At 39.0% G+C, this 22,888-nt stretch overlaps 1 protein-coding gene across 1 annotated transcript in view; it reads right to left on the reverse strand.

Moving 5' to 3' along the window:
* The window catches only part of MOCOS (molybdenum cofactor sulfurase), a 185,185-nt gene that overhangs the window by 71,780 nt on the left and 90,517 nt on the right, over positions 1-22,888 (reverse strand). Inside the window, exon 5 of the mRNA XM_014312401.1 lies at positions 13,288-13,364. Within this exon, the coding sequence (XP_014167876.1) occupies positions 13,288-13,364 (77 nt within the window). The remainder of the gene's footprint in view (positions 1-13,287; positions 13,365-22,888) is intronic.

Here is a 22,888-nt window from a genome sequence, read left to right on the forward strand (position 1 = left end):
GGAACTGCACAACACTATGGGCACATTTTCAAGCGGTGACCCAGCACCTCAGGCTCAGCCTTACCACAGGACAGCACATGGCAGATGTAGGTCCTTGTAAGACATCACCTCACAGTAGCATCTCACATAGTCATACAGGAATAAAGGGGGAGACTTAGGGTTTTATTTTATTTATACACATTTATACACATGAGGGAGAAATATAAGACAAATAATTATACCTTTTTTCAGTTTGATAACTTTCTATGCTGGATGCAGCCATTGGCCTGATGCTTTTATCCCCCAATTAGCTGACAAGAGACACTCCTCCCCATCTCTCTCCAACCACAAATCAGGAAGCCAGCCACATACCCTTCTCACAATACCTTATGCTAAACATACAGCATAACTTGAGATCTTTCATGTTGGGCAGTGAAATAATTTGGAGGCCACTCAAAGCCAGTGCTTTGAAAATCACTAGTTACATTTTAGCTTGTTGCAATGTAAAAGATAAAATACAATTGCAAACCCCACACAATACAGACAAACAAAATTACCTATATAGAACTGCTATTTGATAGGAGCAAAAATCTCAGAACATAGTGAAAAAGTTATGGTTTCTTCTCAAAATCTCATGATGTTGGGTCAAATCATGCACCCCTTAATGGGGTTGCTCAAGTCACAGTGAGGCTGATTCAACCTTTTGCATTGTCAGTATGTGATGGATGTACAGAGCTATCTAGTTTGCTTAGCTGATACTTCTTGAAAAGGGTAAGAATTCCTTCCAGACTTGGTACCAATGTAACGTCCACTAGTCATGTAGTGTGTATTAATGCCAAAGACAGATAAGTGGCTTAGTAATTTAATGAAAGTGATTAATAGAAACATGCCAACCCATTTAACTGAGTAATCATTATCTTTGCATTATGTTTCTCACAATTAAACTTGCACAATCCAAACATCTACACGCATTACCCACATGAAGAAAAAGATATTCTGGAGTTTGAACTTCATTGTTTTCCTTAATAATTGGATGTACCCAGCAGTTTAACTGCCCAGATCAACAGTGCCTTTTGGCTAGCTCACGGCCCTCTCATCGATCTTTTGCACACATGGTAAATTATTCAGACAACAGCAGCTTGCAGACCCCAAATCCTTTTAATGTTATTGTTCTTATTGAATCAAGTGGCATTGGAACAATTGGATTGTCCTCATAGTTTCTTTTCCCAATTCCACCCCCTGTTTCTTGAACACTGGCCTAAATCTGGTGGTGACTTTCTTCTAAGAATACCAAATGCCTTGTGGAACAGCAGGAACAGGAGGCATTATGGGAATGCTTCAAACATGGCAAATGCTATGAAACCAAAGATATGTGGGAAAACATAGAGATTTGTGTTCTGCTAAACAGGGTTTTAAGTCCATACAGGCTTCCTTTTCTTTTTTTTTTTTAATAAGCAGAGACACATCCCTAAAGGATGCCATTGATTATTAGTCTCTGTTCAGGTGAGCACTCATTTGTGCTGCTGCTTATTGCTGAGCACCCTCCAATTCTGTGGATGTACTTGTGTGGTGAGGCAATCAGGACTGCATTACACATTTTAGATTATAAGAAACATCTGATTTATAGGGTGGCACCTAAGTATCCTCCATATTATTCTCCAAGATACTCCATGGAACTTCTGTTCTCCACCCATACTATGTTAATACATAATTACCAGTGGCTTTATGTCTCTACTGCCTTTGGACCTTACTCATGTTTTTTAGCTTCTACTGGCATAAAATTCAAACCTCTGCCTCACAGCCTCTTTTAGCCTACACAGCACTCTGGTTACAGAAAACAAGACAGAAGTGGCAAACTCTGGCACACACAGCCCTAACAATGACTGTGAATTCAAGCATTTGGCTGAAGGGTTTTGTGATTTTTATTTGTGGAGACAGAGGTGGATGAAACTTCAGTTTGTAGGTTGGGCTGCCACCTGTCTGAGCTCACAGTAGGTACACTGACTACTCAACCTCTAGACATCAAATCTGGCCAAGATTTGGGGGAGGAGGGAGTGGTGTCTGGAAACAGAAATCTCTTAATCACTTAATCAGCAGTGATGACAGTGAATTAGCAGATTGTGCAAACGAGAGCCTCAGCAAAATCTGAGTTTCCTGTCTCTCTAGAAGACCTTATTTATCTGAAAATAAAAATAAAAAGTAGATATTCTCACAGCAGACGATAAAGACAATGGAAAAGAAATTATGACCAAAAAAACCCAACTAATGATGCTTATTCCAATTGAAACTAGGTTGAAAAAATAGTTGAAGACATCTCCATTAAAAGACACAATACCATTTCCGAAACCCTACAAAACGAGCAACAACAAAACTTCCACTAATGTCAAGAGGGAAAAAGGGAAAAATAAATGTAGAAAATTAAAAAAAGGGTGCCTGGAAGCACCCTGAGAAGGCACAGGCCTGTTATTTTCAGTTGCCTATATAACAATTTTTGGTGTACTTCAGAAAGTAAATTACTCACCCTTGGTCCCCAACCCTCTACTAATTAGAAGCTGAGTTTCACAGCTTAACATATAGCCTGTCGTGGGTTTACAGGAAACAGGTTTTCTGGGAATGGAGTGGCCAGAGGCCAATAGGTGTTCAGATTCTAAATTGACACCAGGCTTGGCCACTGAGGGTGGATGCGCCTCTGAGAACACAGGGGTTAGAAGCAGAGCACTCCCTTGGGCTCTCTCTTTGATTTCCGGCCAGCAAAGAGGCAAGGCCTCCCCTGCCTGGCTTCGAGCTGGGTGGGGGAGAGAAAACCTGAGGCCTGGCAGAGGTAGGCCTGACCCCTCAAGATGGAAGGGTGGTGGGGACACCAGGGGGCGTTGGGCAGCCCGCCCAGGTGAGACAGAGAGAGAGAGAGAGAGAGGGAGGCCCCTATAGGATTTGGGCAGCCCTCCCCCAGAAGACGAGAGAGAGAAAGCTGGTATGGGCCTGTGGCCTTGAAGTGATATCGGCCTGTGAAGAAGGAGGGGGAAGGGGGGAGTGCAGCAGGGAAGGAGCCTGGCCGCGTGCAGGAGTTTGTTAACCCCTTTCTGGACGATGAAGACCTCACAGAGCATTTGGACCTTTCCCGGAGGGGAGATGGAGTGGATGATAAAGAGAAAATGGGCAAGTGAATGACAGTCGGAGCAGTGAGTGAGGCTGAGAGAGTAAAGAAGAGGCCGGAAAGAGATGATGGAGTAGCTGGTTGCTGGACTCTTTTTGGTACAGCCATGGACAGAACCATGCTTCCTCGCGACACAGAGGCTGCATGCAGGGGGGAGGCGATGGCTCAGAACTGAGAGGGTTCAGTTTTGGAGACCCCCCGGCCCCAGGGGGTAGACAAGTATGGGGGGGACAAGAGGTCCCGAGATGAGAGAAAACTGTGCTTTTTTTGGAACTGGTCAAAGCACCCTTAAAAGGATAACCCTCGAAGCAGCTCTGGTCCATGTTCATGTGGTGAGAGCACTGGGCATGCAAGGAAGAGGTCACCATGGCCCCAAGAAGGACTCCTCTCCTCTTGACAGACTGAAATTGAGTATTTACAGGGTGATGGATGGAGAGTTGAAATTTGGAAGATGTATTGGAAGTGTGGTGGGGGGAGGAGGAAATGTTTTTGTGGAGTTTTCATTTTCCAGGTGTGTGTGTGTGTGTGGTTTTTTTTCCTTTTGTAGTTTAGTTAATAAACCTTTTTTTCTAAGCTAGAGGCCTGCTTTGCTTATTTCCTGGTCACATCTCACAGCAAACACCAGGGAAGTATATTTTCATGGGGCACTGGCATTGTGCCAGTGTCAAACCATGACAAGCCACAAGAAGGAAAATAAATTATTTTTGTGATTATGTGAACTGCATTGAAAGACAAGCTCTGCCAAGGCAGACTTCTACCTCTCTCCCAAAAGAGCCTCAAATACAAATGTGTGAGCACACAACCTACCCTGTTGTCTACTCATTCACCTAGAATCAATTTGATCCAATTTTTCTATAGTATAGGAGAACAATCATACCACTGTAGAGAGCTGCCAAAAGTTATGAAAACTTATTTTTATAAATAAAACCAGCTCAACAATTCTGATCCCCAGCCTTGCTGTCTAATTTCTGGAACGAAGTTATTTTAAGGTGTGAACTAGCCATGTCCAAGGAGTGAAACTAGTTCAGCTGTTATAGGTCTGTACTCTGAAGATATCTGTCAAACCCACCTGTAAATGACAGCTGAGATCAATAAACAATGGCAGTTTATATCATAGAATCATAGAACCTTGTTATCATCTTATTGCAAAGCCCCCATACCTTCTCAGTGATCTCTCACGTGCAGCTTCTCACAGCACCAACTCCTTCTTATTCACAGCACAAGCAACAAACCCCATCTGTCTCCTCACCCAGCTGACCCACTCTTTCGTAGACTTGTCTTCTTATTGGACACAGCTGTGGCCTGTTAAGGGCAGGCCTATTCCTAATCTTTGGTGACTAGTACAGCTGCAACTACTCAGGTGTGAGATTGCCTTCTGCACTATTCTCTTACATTCTATCCCTCCACAAGAACCATTAAGGTTGAAAAAGGTCTTCAAGATTGACTACAACCATCAACCCATCACTGCCAAATCCATCACCAAACCATGTTCCTAAGCACCACACCTAAGCCTTTTTTGAATACTTCCAGGGACAGTGATTCCAAAACTTCCTTAAGCAGCCTGTTGAAATGCTTGAACATCATGACTGAAATACTGAGTTGTGCTGCTGGACACTCAGAAGCATATAGCTTTTTTTCCTTAAAGGTTTTGCCAGTGTAGTTATGGTAGCAAAGTCCTCCTAACATAAAGATAGTTCAACCAGCTCCTGTGACAATAGTCAACCTAGCCTGCCTGGGGAAACAACTATGGAAAGGAGAAAGGAGGGAAAAAATACCAAAATATTTTCCCAGCTATTACAGAATTGTAACAATTGCAATTAAAGCAGCTTACAAATGGAGATTTTTTTGCCCAGTAAAATCTTCCTTTCATAGAAATTAGGATGTAGATGAAAATGGGGAAAAAGGGGGTGTGATATGGACAAGCAGATGCGTGGATCTCAAATCTGGAATTAGGCAGGTACACACAGAGTCCTGAAAACATAACAGAGCTGAAATGGAATTACAAATGTATATAAACTTAGAGTAATATAAAAGGAATGTTTGTAGGAGTGTAGCACACAAATGCCCAAAGTAGATTCAGTAGGATGAGTAGGTTCAGAGAATAGCGACATTTTACTTGAATGAAGCTAATCTGAAAAAACTCACTTATTTGAGCACCTCAAATAAGACCTTTAAATATATTTTACCAGTAGTGATTGTGAGAAAATGTACCCACTCCAACTGGATAGATGAGATGCTACTTAGTGTCTTGAATCCATAGGTTACCCAAAAAGGCAGTCTAATTTTGAAATATTAAAGACCTTTTGTTGGGGCCATGAATCAATCATCTGTATCTTTTCAGTTCTGCTTTTGCACCTCTGCAAGGCTACACCTGCCCCAAGGTATGTGAGTGTCTCCTGGGGGGATAACAAGGCTGGACTGCAGAAGCTGCCAGCTGCATTCCCAGGGGTTCCTTGAGGGCCTAAGCCCAAGGAGGACTTGCTAGTAGCTCTGTTTTGTGTGAGTCTTGTTCCCCCCTGACACCCTAGGTGGTTTAAACCACAACTAGAGCAGGTAGCGCACAAGAGCTGAACCCTTACCTAGAATGGCTCTATTGAGAGCCATTAACAACTGGGCAAAGGTGACAGCTGAGGCAGATCTTTATTGAAAAAATAAACTGCGAGTGTAGAGCAAGCATTAGACATGAAACCAGTCCCTGTAGGCAAAACAGCTCTCCCAATTATACCCTGTGGTTTCCTTCTTTCCATTTTATATTGCCTGAATCAAAATCAATGGAGACTGATGACAATAATTATGTGATTTGCAATGTCCTGTTCATCTATAATGGATCATAAACTCCTTTTCTCTGATATGCACATTTCTGCTAAAAGTAGCTTGCCTGTTCAACAGGAAGTAACATTAGTGAGAAAATTGGAAAATTTTATTTTGCTGTTATTGATTTTGTATCTGTTGATACACTACTTAACGTTTCTTCCCAAATAATAAATCTAATGCTGCAGCACATCTAAAAGCTTCAAAGTAGTCATTTCCATATTAGCAAGTCTCTCCTTCAGAGTTGTAAGAAATGGCATTGTAGGACCTGAGGAGGAGAATGCCAGTTAACTGTTTGCCAGTAGATGTCTCTGCTAAACACACTGAAGGGAAATACTCAGTTTGAAACTCCAGTGAAATGCAAGTGGAAGTTTGTATACTTCAGCTGAAGAGCAGGGTAGGACCAACTAGGTTACTAGTCCTTTCTGAAGACTACTTTTACATAGTCACAAAAAAAATGGCATTTACTTAAAACTCAGTGACTCTCAACTTAGTTAAATACTGAATTTGTCTCCTGATATTCTCTCACTGAGTAAGGAGACTTAAGAAAGGCTAAGCTTATACATTAACATTCTTGACAGAAATCATGAGTATAGAGTCTTCTGGAAAAAATATTTTTATCATTTAAATCCTAACTTTTGTGAAAACAAGCAGTCCTTCCTACTTCCAACAGAGAAGTCCTTTATTAAATATTTTTGCCTCAAACTAAAAAAACATTATATGGAAAAAAAGTTAGTTTTAGGCTGAAATAGTGCAATGCATGGTAGAATAGTTATGTCCCTGATGGAAAACATTCAGAGGTTCTCATATTTTCTTTACATCTATATGTTATTTGGTAATGGTCTTATTTGCAAAATCAGAGCTTCTAAGCAAAGAAACTAAGATTAGTTTCTCATAATTGGCACTTGCCACTAACATACAGCATGATTTTCCGATTAATAATGAAAAAAAAAAGATCTCAAAAGGCACAGATCAGCTGGAAAAGCATCTGCTTAAAATACACACACATAATTAGGAGAGGACGTCAAACAGACTTGATTACATATTTCATGGGTATGTGTCAAAGAGTGTAAAGCATTTGACTTAACCCCAGGGTGACTTCAAGAGGATTTGCTCTGTCTAGTGTTTGTGATTAGCACCATATAATCTGGATCTGCTGAACAAGTGGAGTTTTACATGATATGCAAATTTCATTTCACTTTAATTTATCCCCTTTGGATTTAGCATAAAATCTCTGTGTTGCATGAAGGGCTGAAACAGCTGGATCCAGTTAGCTGGGAAATTAAAAATGTACTAAATGAAATAAGGTATCCTTGCCATGGTAGCCAGCACACACTAGATTGGGACCCTGAGATCTCTGAGGGATGGCTGAACTGAGCACCACTAACACCAGCCAGACCATTTCCACAAACACCAAAACGCTGATCCTTCTCTAGTCCCAATGTGCTCTAATTTTTCATAAAACTGAATTATTTCACCACCATGCCAAGGTTCATTTTCGAGGTGCATATTAGTAAGGAAATCATTCACCTTATCAGTAAAGGAAATTAGCACCCACTAGGTAACATTTTATTTCCTTGTTAGTATATCAAGATGTGGCAAAAAATAATTAGCAATACATTACCCTGTTTAAAATTAAATGGAATTAATTTATTTGTAATTTAATTTGTCATTCCCTTCCAGGTTTTAGTTGGAACTATACTGACACAATTCTTGAATATTTCATATGCATGTTTTAAGAATACAGCTGAACAAGACTTTTTTTTCCCCATTTCAAAAGGGTATTCTAAGAATAACAAGGTCCCTCACCTAATCTATCACTTGAGGCATCAAAAAGTCTTTGGAAGATCTGCACCCAAGTCTAAAAGCTGCCACTTCTGTTCTCCTTTGAAAAAGATGGTTTCATAGGACTTTATCTCTTAGCAGTGATAATGACAACTTTGTAATGAAATGACAAGTCCTTCAGGTCCTAACTGTATCTGACACAGAAAATGATCTTGGGAAAAAGTTATTACAGACAGAAAGTGCTTCTCATCCAAGCTATCCTTTGGCCATATGTAGACAATGCTGCATCATTGCACTGCAATGAGTAGATCTGTTTCATTACACTTGACTGCTGCTAATATTCCTGTGGCTTTTATTGAAGACTTAGTCTTATTGTCTCTCAATGGGGGGTACAGCAATTTCTCCTGCTTTATTTCCTGGAAGTGATGGATTTCACCAGGCTACCTTAGGCAGAACTGGGAACAGATTTTCTATCTAATTTATAAAAAGTAGCCCCCATCTATTAATCCAAACTTGCCTTCCAAACACATTGTATGTGCTTGGCTGTACTTCCAGGCAGTTGCACAAGATGCCTCACCTCCTTGCTCATTTTGTAATACTGCCTCTGTAATTGTTTTAATTTCTTCCACAGCCATTAGTAAATGTGTGCTCACTTAAGCCTGTTCCTCCTAATAAATTAACCCCAGTCTCAACAATGGCATCTTTTGATGCAAAAGAACCAACTGAGCTTTCTTTCCTCCTAATCTGCTATAACCAGTCATTTGAAAATTAAAATCACCACAGACTTCTGAAATCAGATGTACACACACATTCTTCATATAAGACATCTTTTTTTTACCATAATAGACACATTTGCATCCTGGAGACAGAATTTTTTTTTGCCTTTGCAGGATAGTTTGCTGTCAGACTGTGAGCCTTTCTCCCTCAGAGAAAGCAACATCTACCTGAATAAACCTGGATTTGAAGCATGAAATATATGTTGGAAATAAAAAATCACTCCTAGAGTAATGGACAGATAAAGGTTTTACAAATAGAAAGCCTCCCCTCAGGGTTCTTCCAGAACATTTCCTGTTATGCTTTACTGGTTTATTTCAGCCATAGGAAATGTAGAACCTGCCCTGCTCAAAAGAAGCTGCAGATCTAAGGGACGCAAAAAAATCCCAAAACACTATTTCCACCTTAACTAATCTGGTAGTTCAGCTTTCTGGTCCCAAAGGGATCATTAGCAGAAAAAGTTATATAAAATTAAAGAAATGCCCTACACCACACTAAGATAATCATATAAGCTCCTTTAATAGACAAAGAAAAGAGCTGATATTGCTGGCTTTAACTCCTCTCATTCTAAATTTCAAAGAATTTAGAGGGATCAGGCTGGTGAAGTCACTGTCTTCCACTGATTTCAGTGGGAATCAAAATGGTAGCTCAGACATCATTTGTTGACAGCAAGATAAGGTAAATGTCATCCAGAGGTTAAATGCAGAACTGAAAACATATTTGGTTACTGAATTCCCTGCTCCCCTTAAGATTAGTATTTATGTGATTTAATAAATGTCAAGTAAATTTTGTGCCCAAGGAAAGGAACTCAATTCTTCGCCTATCTCCCATATTAGACTTTCATGGCCCCATTGACCTCAATGGAAGCATTCAGCAGTGTCCACACAGATGAAACACAAGTGAAAGTCCTCACAGTGAAACACAATCTCATGTTGCAAATCATGAAGGGAACAAGTGCAGGTAACTACTCTGTAGGGGTTCTGACTCATCAGTAGGCCATGGCTTAGTTTTACAGCAACCATCTGATGTAAGGCAGGAAACTCACCTTTCTTATTATAATCCCACATGTAGAAAGAAAGATACACACGCTTGCAAAATATTTAGACTGTACAGTTGGTATTCACATTAGTGAACCCCCAAATCCATTAAAACTATGAATGAAAGCAGCACTAAGGATGAAAGCAGTAAAATACACAAGCAACATGATCCAAGTTCAGGTGATGTGACCAGACAAGAGTAGGATGAAGCCACAAACGCTACATAAAAGAAATCCCAGAAATCCCCGACAATTTTATTTAGAAGAACATTGTTTTTTCCTGGCCCCTAAACTGGATGACTTATATAACCTTAAGTGTTTAAACACAACACACCTGACAATCTGTGCAGTACTATTAAATGCAGGCTGCCAAACATCCCATCACTGACTGCAACCAGTCCTTGATGGAATAGAGCAAAACACAACAGAAGTTCCAAAGACCAACTTAAAAAACTAAGTTACCATCACCATTTAACATCCTGCACTACATTTTGCTTTGGCTGTTTTGTGATACAATTGTCTTTATGAAAGCCAAAATAACTTTTACTCTGTAACAACCAATCAAGCATCTGCTGAATTAGAAGCAACTTTCAATTCATCATCTTTAGGAGACTTAGACTGCATTTTAAAATTTCTTCCCATACACATTATATTTTCTTCCGAAGTGAATTAATGTTTCCTGAACAGACATTATAATCAAAGTAAATCTTATAACAATAAAGCACAAATGATGTGTCTTAGTTTCATTTTTAAAGCAGATGAAAATTTACTAATAAAAATACATACCATAAACCATAAGTTTAAAAATCATATGGACATAAGACCTCTGGGAATGGTTTAAATACACATGCACATCATTATGCAATTCTGGCAGGAAATTGTTCTAAATGGAAGTTGAGACAGGTCAAGGATGTATTCAGATGATATCAGAGTCAGAAACTGATCTGTATGTTTCACAATACTGACTAACACCAAAACTCTGAGTTACTTTCCATTAGTGATTTTCTTCCCTATCTTCAATAATTACACCAGAATAATCCAGCTAGAGCACATCCCCAAAGAACTTCAGCAGTGCTTTTATTACACATTAGGATGTGATTAATAACATCAACACTGTTTATTTTGCTTGCTTCTACTCTAGGCTGTTTCCAATCCAGAATGAGAATCATTGTTTGTGTTTGGGGAGTGCAAAGCAAGTGCTCCAGTAGCTACAGCAAAGTGAGATTCAAAAGTGATTCACATCTGACAGTGCATTTTGCCACTGAAAACTCTGACAGTTGAGGTGGAAGAAATATGCATAAAGCTTCTTTATGCTTAAAACAAATCAGCAGTCTTTCTGGATTATAAAGTGCTTCTACAGCATGCAACAGCTTTGTTGTATACACCCAAGTGCTAATAATCTCTGTTCAAAAGGAATACTGTGCCTTTGACAGAAATTAAATCATCTGTAAAACTCCATGTTGTCAACGATATTCAAGGGAGAAAAGGATGGTGAGAGGAAATGGCAATGCAAATCCCTGAATCTCTTGTTGCATCAGTTGTGCCAGGAACATTCAATGCCTACACAAATTGAAGAGCAGGGCCTCCAAAACTGTTGTCTCACAGCTAGCACAGAAGAGCCAAGAGACCTGATGTGGCTGAGCCACCCTTCACACATCAGCTTTGAAAAGTTGACACATAAAAAAGCATTTTATGATGGAAAAAGTCCAAACATGACCATAGCTGGGCTACGTTCTACTATTGCCTTTGAGTGGCTTGTTTCATTTCCCTTCTGTATGATTAAATTCTAATTAACAAAGACACATCACATGGAAATTTCTGTGATTATGCTTACATGCACATACATGTAAGCATAATCACAAAGGTTTTAACATGAACATGTTGCAAGTTCCTACTTATCTGGAACAAAAGCTCAATTCATCTTTGGTCATGGAAAATGGTTGAGGGCCAGCCCAACTTTGCAGAAAATTCTTGGATCATGTGGTGATTAAAATCCTTTACAGAATTCCATTTTTTCTTCCACTATGGATTTCTCCAATCTCTTATATCTCTTATATAATCTCTTATATCTCTTATATATTTGCCAGTAGTGCTGGCACTTCTGCTTTTCAATGTGGCGCTCCAGAATTTGACTAGAGACTACTGAAGTACCTGGACCATACAAGCAGTGCTGAAATTTTAAAATTACAGTATTTGTCAAGACCATTTTTTATTTAATTTTTCAATTTTCTCCTCTCCAGTATAGGTTTCTTCTTGTTTGCTCTTTCAGTTGATGTTTTCCTATCTTTCTACATTTTAGCACTGTTGGAAAAAATGTTTTTAATTTTTTAAAATATAAATATTCCTAAATTTTTGATTTTCATTCTTTATGAAAGAATTTTAAGTATGAAAATTTGAGCCAGTTCATATTTTTGACAACTGAAAGATCTCAACACTATTTTTTATGCCTCTCTTCTATCGTGTCATCCACTGATACCCACTTTATTCAGATTCAGGGCTGAGTGTTTCCTCTCAGTCTAGTATTAAGAGATTTTTCAATTGTTTAGCTAAAATAGGCACCAATAACAGGTTAAGATGGATGAGAAATGCAACAGAGGTGGTGCTATCATAAAATCTCACACTCATGGCAGGCAATGCTCCTACACATTAAACCAAAGCTGTCTTTACAAGCGAACGTGTTTTTTTAAGATTGCACATTTTTGAGAAGCATTCTGTACTACAAAAACATATACTAAAGGCTGGTTACTGATCCCTGGTCTCCATGTTGAGCAACATAAAAAAAACATTCTTACTTGTTGGGTTTAGTCAGACTATTGATGTGGATGAAAACTGCTATTGATTTCCACATGAACTAGACCTGAAACTTCTAACAGAATACTCCTCACAGAAGCCTTGCACTGGGAGGAAGAAGAAACCAGAATCCTTCAGATAAATCACGACAATAAACCTCCACAGACACTAGCTGAAATTACACTAACCTGAAAAGTACCTAGCCAATGTCTCTCTGGACTCAGGCATCTTTTACATCATTATACACTTTATGGCTTTAAATAGGAAATCGAAGAGTGCACTGGAGAAGGAAGGTTCAGACATTACACATTAAGTAATACACATACCTGATCAAGAAACCTATTTCAGGAACATCCTTTGTTAACCTGGCATATTCTACATGTGGAAACATGCCATGGTACACCTACACGTACCATAGTGCAAGCTTCCCTGGCCTGTTCAGGAGAGTCCCTGACCCATGGCAATAAAACCAGAGAGATTTTGCTTTTGGGGTGCTGAGCCAGACAAGCAGCAGTCTGTCCCGGAGGGAATGTGCCTTCTCACAGCACATGAGTATCACCCTTCACATGCAGGTTCTGGCTTGAAGTTTTATTTGGGACTTCAGCATTAGCTCCAGGGGCTTCAAAGGTTGACTCAACCAGCGTGAGTCACTCAGCTACTTTCTAGTGTTACTTTCCTATTGCATCTTTGTCATTGTGAGGCAGACGAGATGTACTCAAATCTTGCATATCCAGAACAGTCTGGACCCTTTGTTTTTCTTTTAAACCAGGCCAGAATAATCCAACAGGGAGCATGTGAATAAGCCAGTTACATTGAAGTCTCATCTTCACAATGATGAACACAGATAGTAAAACTAGAAAGGAAAATTAAGCTAGAGCCATAAGAAATATGATCAGACCTGTGCCCTGAGCATAACTCCGGAACTGCAGTCTTCAGTATTAGAGTTATATTAACTGACCTGTGAGTTTTTCCAGAACATCAAATCCATGCTTCAGAGCAATGATATCAAGAAAAGAGACTGTACCATCTTCAAACCTAAAGAATGGAATAAATGAGCACAGTAAATACAACATGCAGCTATAGTATCGATTTTAAATCTATTTTAAGAGTTACTATTTTTATATTCAGTGATTCTAACTTGCAGAGTGGGAACTCTTCCCTTACGGATTCATCTGCCAGTCTTGTAGCAGAAAAATATTTTCTTCAAAGCAATAGGGGTTCACATAAACAGTTGCTTGCACATAAAAATATATAATTTTCTCCTACATAGAGTAACTATGTACTAACCTACATTAAAGTAATGGTTAACAGTTATATGTCATGAGCTAATGTCACAACCCTAATTTACCTTCTGAGAATTTAGGGAATAGGTGAGAAGACAGGTGGAGACTTGTGTCCATCCCCCCACCCCCCAATGTAATACACAGCTGAGTTAGAAGGCTCCAGGAATCTGGTGCAAAGAGGAATCAGACAAAGAGATCACTAACAAATCTCCCCGTGTGCTTCTCCTGGAAATTAATTTTTAACTGACCTGCAACAAGAGCATTATACAAGGATGGGGGGGAGGGGTGCATCCCCTACCATCATCTTTTAAAGGAAACACCAAATAGCAAAACCACTGGATTTTATGAACTACTGCAGCCATTCCCACAGTCCAAGAGGAGAAAGTGAAGCTCCAAGGTGAGAATGTACTCAAGAATTGATGCACAAAAGTATTCAAGGGACCAGAAGGGACACCAGGGAAGCATCAAATTGTTTCATTTAGGGTTTGTGGGCACCACAGTCCACAAGAAGTTTTAAGGAGAAATCATTCATTTTGCTTCACCACAAAGAAGAATGCAGGATAATGTAACTGAAGAAGTCAGAACTGTACAGAACTCAATACTTTGCAAGGCTGAATCTGGGGTCATAGCAAGTCTCTCAGGAAGGAGCTATGCCCAAAACTGTCATGGTTAATGCTGAAGAAGAACCCACCCCAAATCTCATGGTTCTAGTTTAAAATTAAACTCCAACCATGAGGATGAGACCTCCAGAGGGACCTGATGTTCCTTGGATCTTTCTTGGAAAGATCAGATGACATCTACACTGAAGAATTAATGGACAAGGTGGAACATAAAACACACACTCTTGGGCAAAAATACTTTAAATACATGTTTTAGACCAGAAAATAGGGGATTACATTTTTTTTCCCTGGATTCATAGTTTTTCATAATGCATGTTAAAAGCTTTTGGTGCCACAATTAAGTATGTCTTGTGAAAAGGCTCAAAGTTTAAAAATGTCATATATCAAATGCTTTTTCTTTAATAAAATAAACATCAATAGAATAGCATAATAGCTCTCACTTCTATCATAACTTTTCTTACTTCCTATTTTATTTTTCTATAGTTATCAAATATTTTTAACACTGCAAGTGACATCAGCAGATAAAGAACATATTAACCTTCCAAAAATCTTTGGTAAAGGGCCACACAAAAGAAATGCAAGAGTACTGTATATATATATATTTATATATATCTATATATACACATATAATATGCTATATTATATATATATACACATATAATATGTTCAGCTGCAACAAAAGAAGATAGAGGCAGCAAATAATTATAAACCATGTGATAAGGGAAAAGTGGTGCACTGCTACAAGGATGAATGGTCCAAAAGAGAGCACTTATGTTCACTTATTTTAATATAGCATAGGCCAAAGAATCCATCCTAGAATTGTCTAAATCTTCCCTACTAATTATTAATAATTGATCTTGAACTTTAGAGAAGAAATCTTGCTAGTTGTCAGTGATGAAATGTAAAATGGCCATTTGTGATTTGAAAGATACCTAACACCAGGAATATTATCACAGAGACCTGTGGACCAGCATCTGAGGGAAGCATTACTCTGCCAAAAAAGGCATTAAAAATGTGGGAGGATGAGGAAGAAAAGATAAGGCAGAGGCTAACAGTTGTTTTGGAGCCGAGTACAGAAACCTTTTGCTCTGGTTGCAGAAAAGGTCACAGCAGTCCCACAGGTCTGCCAAGGAGAGATTACAGAGAGGATCCGTGAGTAGGAACTGACCTGCTGTGCTCAGTTACTCACAGTGGCCAGCAAAGCAAACAAAACTCTGGCAACTGGACCAGAGCAGAGACACTGCCACTGAGCCCATCCAGGAGACTGCACTTGAAAGGGCAACAAAGGTGCCAACCTAGATAGGTAAAGACACCTGAATCCTACCCATAGCAAAAGGGGAGGCAATAATTGTATTTCTTTTTATCAGATCATTAACTAAGCAGTACATCCAATGCTACACAATAGGAGATATGCATGGACCATGTCACTCCACTCTTCTATGATCTTACATATTTTTTATGAAAATAATTCAGAGCTTAGGCGTCTTCTCTCAAATTAAAAAAAAAAGAAAGAAAGAAAAAAAAAGAGAAAGTAAACAGAGCTGTGGACTTTTTGTCAAACCTTATGCTCCAGAACAGACCAATTGTTGTGGCATGATATACATCCTGCATTTAGTCTTTCTGTATCACAAAAAAAATTATCTCCTGGGAGCTCCATGGCAAGAACCAGAAGCCACAAAAGAAATGAAAATAATGCTAAACATATCTGCTCAAAGATATGGGCAAGTCTCTCTTTCTACAATTTCGACATGGACTATTTTGCAACATTCCTCTCTTCTATTTTGTTTGTTCATAGGGCCCCCTCTGTTCCTACTTACCAGCTTCCCTGTTCTGATTAACAAAGCAAGAATATGTTGTTATTCCTATAATATGTATATCTACCCTACTTCCAGTGCACTTGACTCTCATATATCCTTCAGATTTAGTGAATACATGGTGTTCAGCTTCATGTCAAAATTTTCAGGAAAAATGTATAAATTCTGATATTTAACACATTAAGCCTTAAGTGCTATAGCAGTAGTGCCATGGCACAACATGATGCTATGAAGGGCAGCTGCTCCCTTCTTGGGACACAAAGAGCTCTCCCTCAGAATATTTAACCATATTTAAGATTGAGAGGAAACATGCTCCTTGAATTGCAAAACACTGGCTTCAGTGGCTATTCTTCTGTTTGGTGCAATTGATGCTTCAAATAAACTGTTTCCCCACTCAGTGGCAGTTGGAGTGTTAGAATAATCAGTTCAGGATGAATTTCATTTGAATGCTCGTCTGGAAGCCACTTCCTGTAGTAATCAAGATTTTGCAGCTGATGATGTATAAAGGATACTTACAAAGGCTAATACTGTGGAATACCAACCCAAGGAACAAGAAGCTTACCTCTCTTATCTAGTTCTTATTATAATTGATCTTACTTAATCACGCCTGGGATGAGCTCAGTTGCTTAGCTGATTGTGTTTGTGAAGCACTAATAGCATTTCACATCCAATTGCTATCTGACAAACTGACTAAGCAACTCGTGGCATTACAAAGAACAGAGTAGTGTGCCTAACATCTGTCCAGGAGTTATGAAGCTGATGAGCTGCTCTTCCTTTCCAAGTCACACAAAAACTTCGCTTTTGGAAGAAAAAATTTTTTGAGTCACAAGAGATAAGTATTGCTTTACAGAGAGCAGTCCTACCTTTAGGATCTTCCTAGGGATGAAGATGGGCTAGTCTTTCTTTGAATCTTTATTCAACTGGTTGTTATGACACTTCTCTGTTACACTTCTGCATATAAATGCTACTTTCTAATGTCACCATCCCACATTTCAGGGCAACTGAAACACAGAAGGAAACTGTGACATTTTGGGCAGTTTCAATTCATCCTGCCCTTAGCCAGAGCACCTTTACACAGAAATATGATGACAAGAATTCTGGCCTGGACAGATGTGATTGGAAATAAAGTGCTGAAGGGCTTAAAAAACCCCTTCATGTTTAAAAATAGGACTTAGAGGAAATTTGTTGGAAGGCAAAAATATTACCTTGGAGCTGGACAGCACTGAGTTAAGACTTCAGAAATTCCCTCAAGACCAATCAACCAATGCTGAGGTGGTGAAATAGCTTTCATAATACAAGATATTCTGCATATAAAAAGTATACAAGGGCTGGCTTTTAGGTGTTTTGGTTGGAAGCATCTGCTTCTGGATTGGGAATGCTGACTTGAGTGACTGAGTTGTTTTAGAGTTTTTTTTTTTTTTGGTTTTGGGCTTTTTTCAATTCATTTGTGCAGATTAAATAAATTCAGATGCAGAGACAATCTATCCATGCATAGAATCATAGATTCATAGAATACCATGTTAGAGGGAACCTCAAGAATCATCTGGTCCAACCTTTCTTTGCAAAAGCATGGTCTAGACAAGATGGCACATTTTGTGCACTAAATCTAAAAACTGCACAATGTTGGGGAATCCACCACTTCCCTGAGGAGATTATCCCAATGGCTGATTGTTTTCATTGGGAATGTCCAGTCAGAACCTCCACAGGAGTAACTTGTACTCATTATGCCCCATATTTCCCATGTAATTCCTTGAATAAAAGGGAGTTTCCATTTTCTTTGTAGCCACTCTTTAAATACTGATATATGGTGATAACGTTTCCCTTCTAAAATCTAAACCGTTTGTCTTACTAGTCACCTTCAGGCTCAGCAAGATCCCAAACTTCCGAATATTGTGATCACAAAACCACTGCTAACTGAGATATAAATGAAAGCAGGTTTTCTTGGTTTGTGTCCAGCAAAAATGTCTTTCCCAGCAGGTACAGCTAATATATTTATAAGGAAGTTTTTCTCCAACATTTCCAAAATTTGACAAATTATATGTTAGCTATTGATTGTTCTTCCAATAAAAGTTTAGGGTGTTGAAGTCACCCATAAAAACAGGATTCTCGGTGATTTGAACCTTGTTTAGGCAACTCAAATATTGCTTTGTTGGCCCTACTGCCTTGAAGATGCCCCTGTGATCTTGAACCAGAGGCATTAGATAAGGCTTCCATAGTCACTGTATTTGACTTCTGTTCATTCAAGGCTCTCTTAGAGTGTGACTCCTCCTCCTCTTCCTCCCTGCCTCTCTTTACAAAAGAACCTTTAACTATCTATTACAATCCTCTGCTCATGCCAATTGTCCCATCATGTTTAAGTTATTCCTACAATATCATAACTTTCTGACTGGGCATGTAGCTCCAGTTCCTCCTGTTTCCCAGGCTGATATATATCCACTTGGTAGGTGGTGTTCTAGTTCTCACCTTGGGAGGCAGCTAAGGAACATTTCCATATGTGCAGTTCCTATCCAGAACACAGGCCAGAGCACTGAAACTTTGATAAAAATCCCATCACAAGGTCAAAAATAATCCTGCTCATTTGAGAGCATTGCTGAGTCAACACAAAGTGCAACGAAGGAGCACAGGGGGAACATCACTGTCAGCCAGCTGCCACTCTCCCTTACACCGGGGTAATGACTCCATTCAGGTCAAATGAACAGAAGTCATTCCCAAGTTTCTAAAGCAGGTAAAAGAGAAACCAAATCCACAGAGAATGCATATTTCTTGAGTAAGCTGCTATTCTTTCTTTTTTTTTTCTTAACACTCCTCAAGAGTGGAGCTGCCCTTTGAAGTGAGATGTTACATGAGTTCTTTTCATCTTTTCAATTCATTTATTTTCATCTAATTAAAAAATACAACAATGCAGAGAGGTTCTTGGTATGCATTTAAAAGTAGTTCATTCAGATGCTACTTTTTGGCTCTAACAGATACTCCATATCACCACCACACAAAACATCTGTCCCAGCAAATTCAATTTTTATGTTTTATATTTTTTCATGTTTATTATAAAGTGACATTTTCTGGAATTACAACAGCACCAAGGGTATACAGTATGAAGCTCATGGCTGTAGGAACAGACTGTTTTCAGCCATATTCATGTTCTTAGGTTAGTAATTGCCATCTCTGATATTAGAAGGGGAATAGATTTTAATTGGTCTCACTGCTTTCCAACATCAAAACCCAACATTTGCAGAAGGACCGATATTTGTTTTGCTTTTCTTTAATACAAAATATATCATTACTAGGCTACAAAACCTTTAGGGCCCTGCTCTGCTCTCTAGACCTTTTATCAACTCATCCCGAGACAAAGTTCTCAGGTACTTTTCCAGGGTATTTGTGCATCTCCAGAGGACAGGATTCCCTTTGCCTGGCTTTGTCTCCCACAGGTGATACTCTTCATTTTTAGCAATTTGCTAATTGACTGTATTAGTCGCTTTCTTAACGGGGGGAAATCCTGGTCACATTAACACTAAGAGCTGAACTTTTAAGGCAAGCATCTCCCAAGACCAAGTATTTGTGGGCTTTTTGATCCTCTACTAGTAAAATCTTTGGAACATGATATGACCAACAGATGACTAACCTCAGGTACACACTCAATTTTGACTAAATACTTGTTGCTTCAATGGCATTCACTTTGTTTCACACAGTGAATGCCACTGAAGCAAGTAAATAAAATTAGGAGGTAGCCTGTTGTTACAGACACATATGCTACCATTAAACCATTCCTTCGTAATTATCTAACATTTGTTTAATTGCCTGCACTGGAGCGTACTATAGAAAGCCAAGAATTTAAATGGTAGGAGGGCAGTAATAAATGTTAGACCTCTGAATAATACACCTATCTCACCACTTCAGCAATCCCTTTTTTACCTCTGTAAGCGGCACATTACACAATCAGGAGCAGTGATTTTTTCTCATTCAATGAAAGGAGATCCAGTGCCCTAAAACCAGCCACTTGTGGAGGAGAAAATTGAATTAATAAATCAATCCATTTTTATTTTTCACATGTCTCTGTGCATCTCTCCCTTACGTACAATTTGATAAACTCCTAGCCGGTAACTTTGCTCACTATATATATCTAGAAAAATCTTCCTTATTTGCACTGAAAAGATTAGCAATCCTTAAGCCTGTTACTCAAATTGGTCTGAGCGACACACTGTGATTTTGTAGATTATGAGCTCCTCAGAGCTCTGAAACAATGAATAAATTATATCTCAGGGATAACATACTCCCCCTGCCAACCCCTACAAGGACCCTCCAAAGTAAAATAATGACAAAATTACTTTCTTTTTTCCCTACTAGAAGTCATTGGTCACAAATCAACCAATGCACTGCATGTCACAGGCCAAAAGTTCCCTTCCAAGTTCACAAAATGGGCCAATATATTTTCATTGCATTGCTGTGGCAGATGGGGAGAAACAAAAATAATTTTTCACTTTTAAACTCCATTATACAAAGGGATATTTCCTTGAGGTATATTAAATTTAAGTCTTTAGGAACATGAGGCCTTTTGGTTAACTACGCTCAAAGAATAATATGTTCAACTATCAGCTTGTTAGCTAGCAATTTATACTCATTCATCTTGACTTGTAACTTATTAATGTCAACATGAACCCCATTAAGGTGCAATTCAGTGTGAGCAGGCGTATTACAAATGATTTCTGTATCTGTCTGAGTATTTAACATTTGATATGCATTATACTCCCATGATTATATATCAATAATCCAAATGTTCACACCTCTGCTTCCCATGGGAAAGTATTATCCACATATAACCCGAAGTAATAGTTAAAGTGAGCAATTTGCAAAGTGTATTTGCATAAACTGTTCACTGATCATCTATGAGTAATGAATCATTAATAAAAATTCAAAGCCCCTTCTTTGATTTTCTCCTTAGGAGGTAGGAAAGGATGAAAGACATTCTGGAAGTAAATTTTTCATAGGCAAGAATCTGACCAGCTGTAACAATTTTTCTATGTTCAGTATAAACAGATTTGTTTATTTCCTCATGAAGATTGAGATGTAATCTTTCATCCTTAAACAGGTACATTTGGGATAAAGAATAACTTTGTAATTAACTGCTAAAGATTTAAATTGAAGTATCAGTTTAAATATTGGCAGACAAAAAGGGATCCACTTGAACATGAATTCAGTCTTAAAAACCTACACCTAAAAATACGACTGTGTAATGGTGAGTGCCAGTGAGGCAGGTCCAGAGCAGTGACCTTGGGTAAGGTTAGCAGTAACTTATCCTCAGATAATGGAGAAAAATCCCTATGAGTGCTTTCCAATGGGTAGTCTCCATTCTGTACAAAGGTCTGTGCCTCAAAGAAGAGGTTGCTGCAATGCATGAACTTTATTTCTGCTTCAGATAAAAGTGAATTCAGCAAGACTTCTGAGCATTTTATTTACTCAGTTGGGGAGTGTGTTACTGATAAATAAAGCTTTATAAAGCCTTACTTATTGTTAACATGTATGGGTGGGTCTGTGTGTGAAAAGACTTCTCTGATGTCATCCACTTCTTTCTCTAGCAAAAAAATTTTTTCCAGAGGTAATTTCCACAGGCACTGTATGCCCAAGATTAGCAGAATGCACTGGGAGCTGTGAATTAGGACCATCAATTTAAATCACTCTGTGTTGAGCACATTTGGGAAAGATGTGCTCGTCTTTTGTGGCAACCCAAAAACTAACTTAAAGAACTTCAGATGTTGTTACTGTCCGTAAGACAGAGGCCCAATGTGTACTCAGGAATGTGAGGGATCTGGACAGGCCAATTGTACAAGATTTAACAGGGTGAAGCACTGAGCCCTGTGCTTGGGTCACAACAAACCCAGGCAGTGCTACAGGCTGGGGGCAGAGTGGCTGGAAAGCTGCCCAGTGGAAAAGGAAGGGATCAGGGATTGTTTAGCCTGGAGAAAAGGAGGTTTTGGGGTAACCCTACTGCTCTTTGCAGCTTATCTGAAAGGAGGTTGTGGGCGGGTGGGGGTCAGTCTCCTCTCCCAAGTACCAAATGATAGGACGAGAGGAAACAGCCTCAAGTTGCACAATGGGAGGTTTTGATTGGATATTAGGAAAAATCTCTTCACGGAATGGGTTGTCAAGCTTTGGCACAGGCTGCTCAGGGAAGTGGTGGAGTCACCATCCCTGGTATTTAAAAGCTGTCTAGATGTGGCACGGAGTGACATGGTTCAGTGGTAGACTTGGACGTGCTGGACTAACTCAGATAAAGTACAAGGAGGAAATAATTTTTGTTTTTGTAAAATGGAATGAGTTAAGTGGATTTCAGAAGCTTTCATGAATGTGCTGAATATTTCATAGGTGTCAGCAAGAATATAATGTTATCGGTGTTTTCGTCTTTTACTTCTGATGTGAACATGCAGGTATGTGAAATTATTGTAGTTGGTGGCATACAGCAACTACAAGTACTAACAAGTGAGCACTAAGCAGCTAAATTCAGTTTAATGTGTGATAAGTGTAGAAACAACACAGTGTATCCAGAAAGGCTGGCAGCTTGACAGAACTGGCATTACTAAATTACTGCTATGAAACAGCTTAGGTTCAGAATAAGGCCTTATTAGCTAGTTTGCATTTTGAGACCTTTGTGGTAACAGTGAAATTATCAAAGAAGAATAGGACAAGAAAGATACAAGGAAGACTTTAGCTAATAAAACATTCTAAGGTATATGAGTAGCCTTATTATGCCTAGGGGATACAATCAACTAAGACTTTCACAAGGAAATACCCTTACTGCTTCTGCACCTCTTTCATGCTTGAAAAAAAATTAAAGAATTGTACAGTAAGGT

The sequence above is a fragment of the Geospiza fortis genome, unplaced genomic scaffold (assembly GCF_000277835.1).
Source record: "Geospiza fortis unplaced genomic scaffold, GeoFor_1.0 scaffold206, whole genome shotgun sequence".
Lineage (NCBI taxonomy): Eukaryota > Metazoa > Chordata > Aves > Passeriformes > Thraupidae > Geospiza > Geospiza fortis.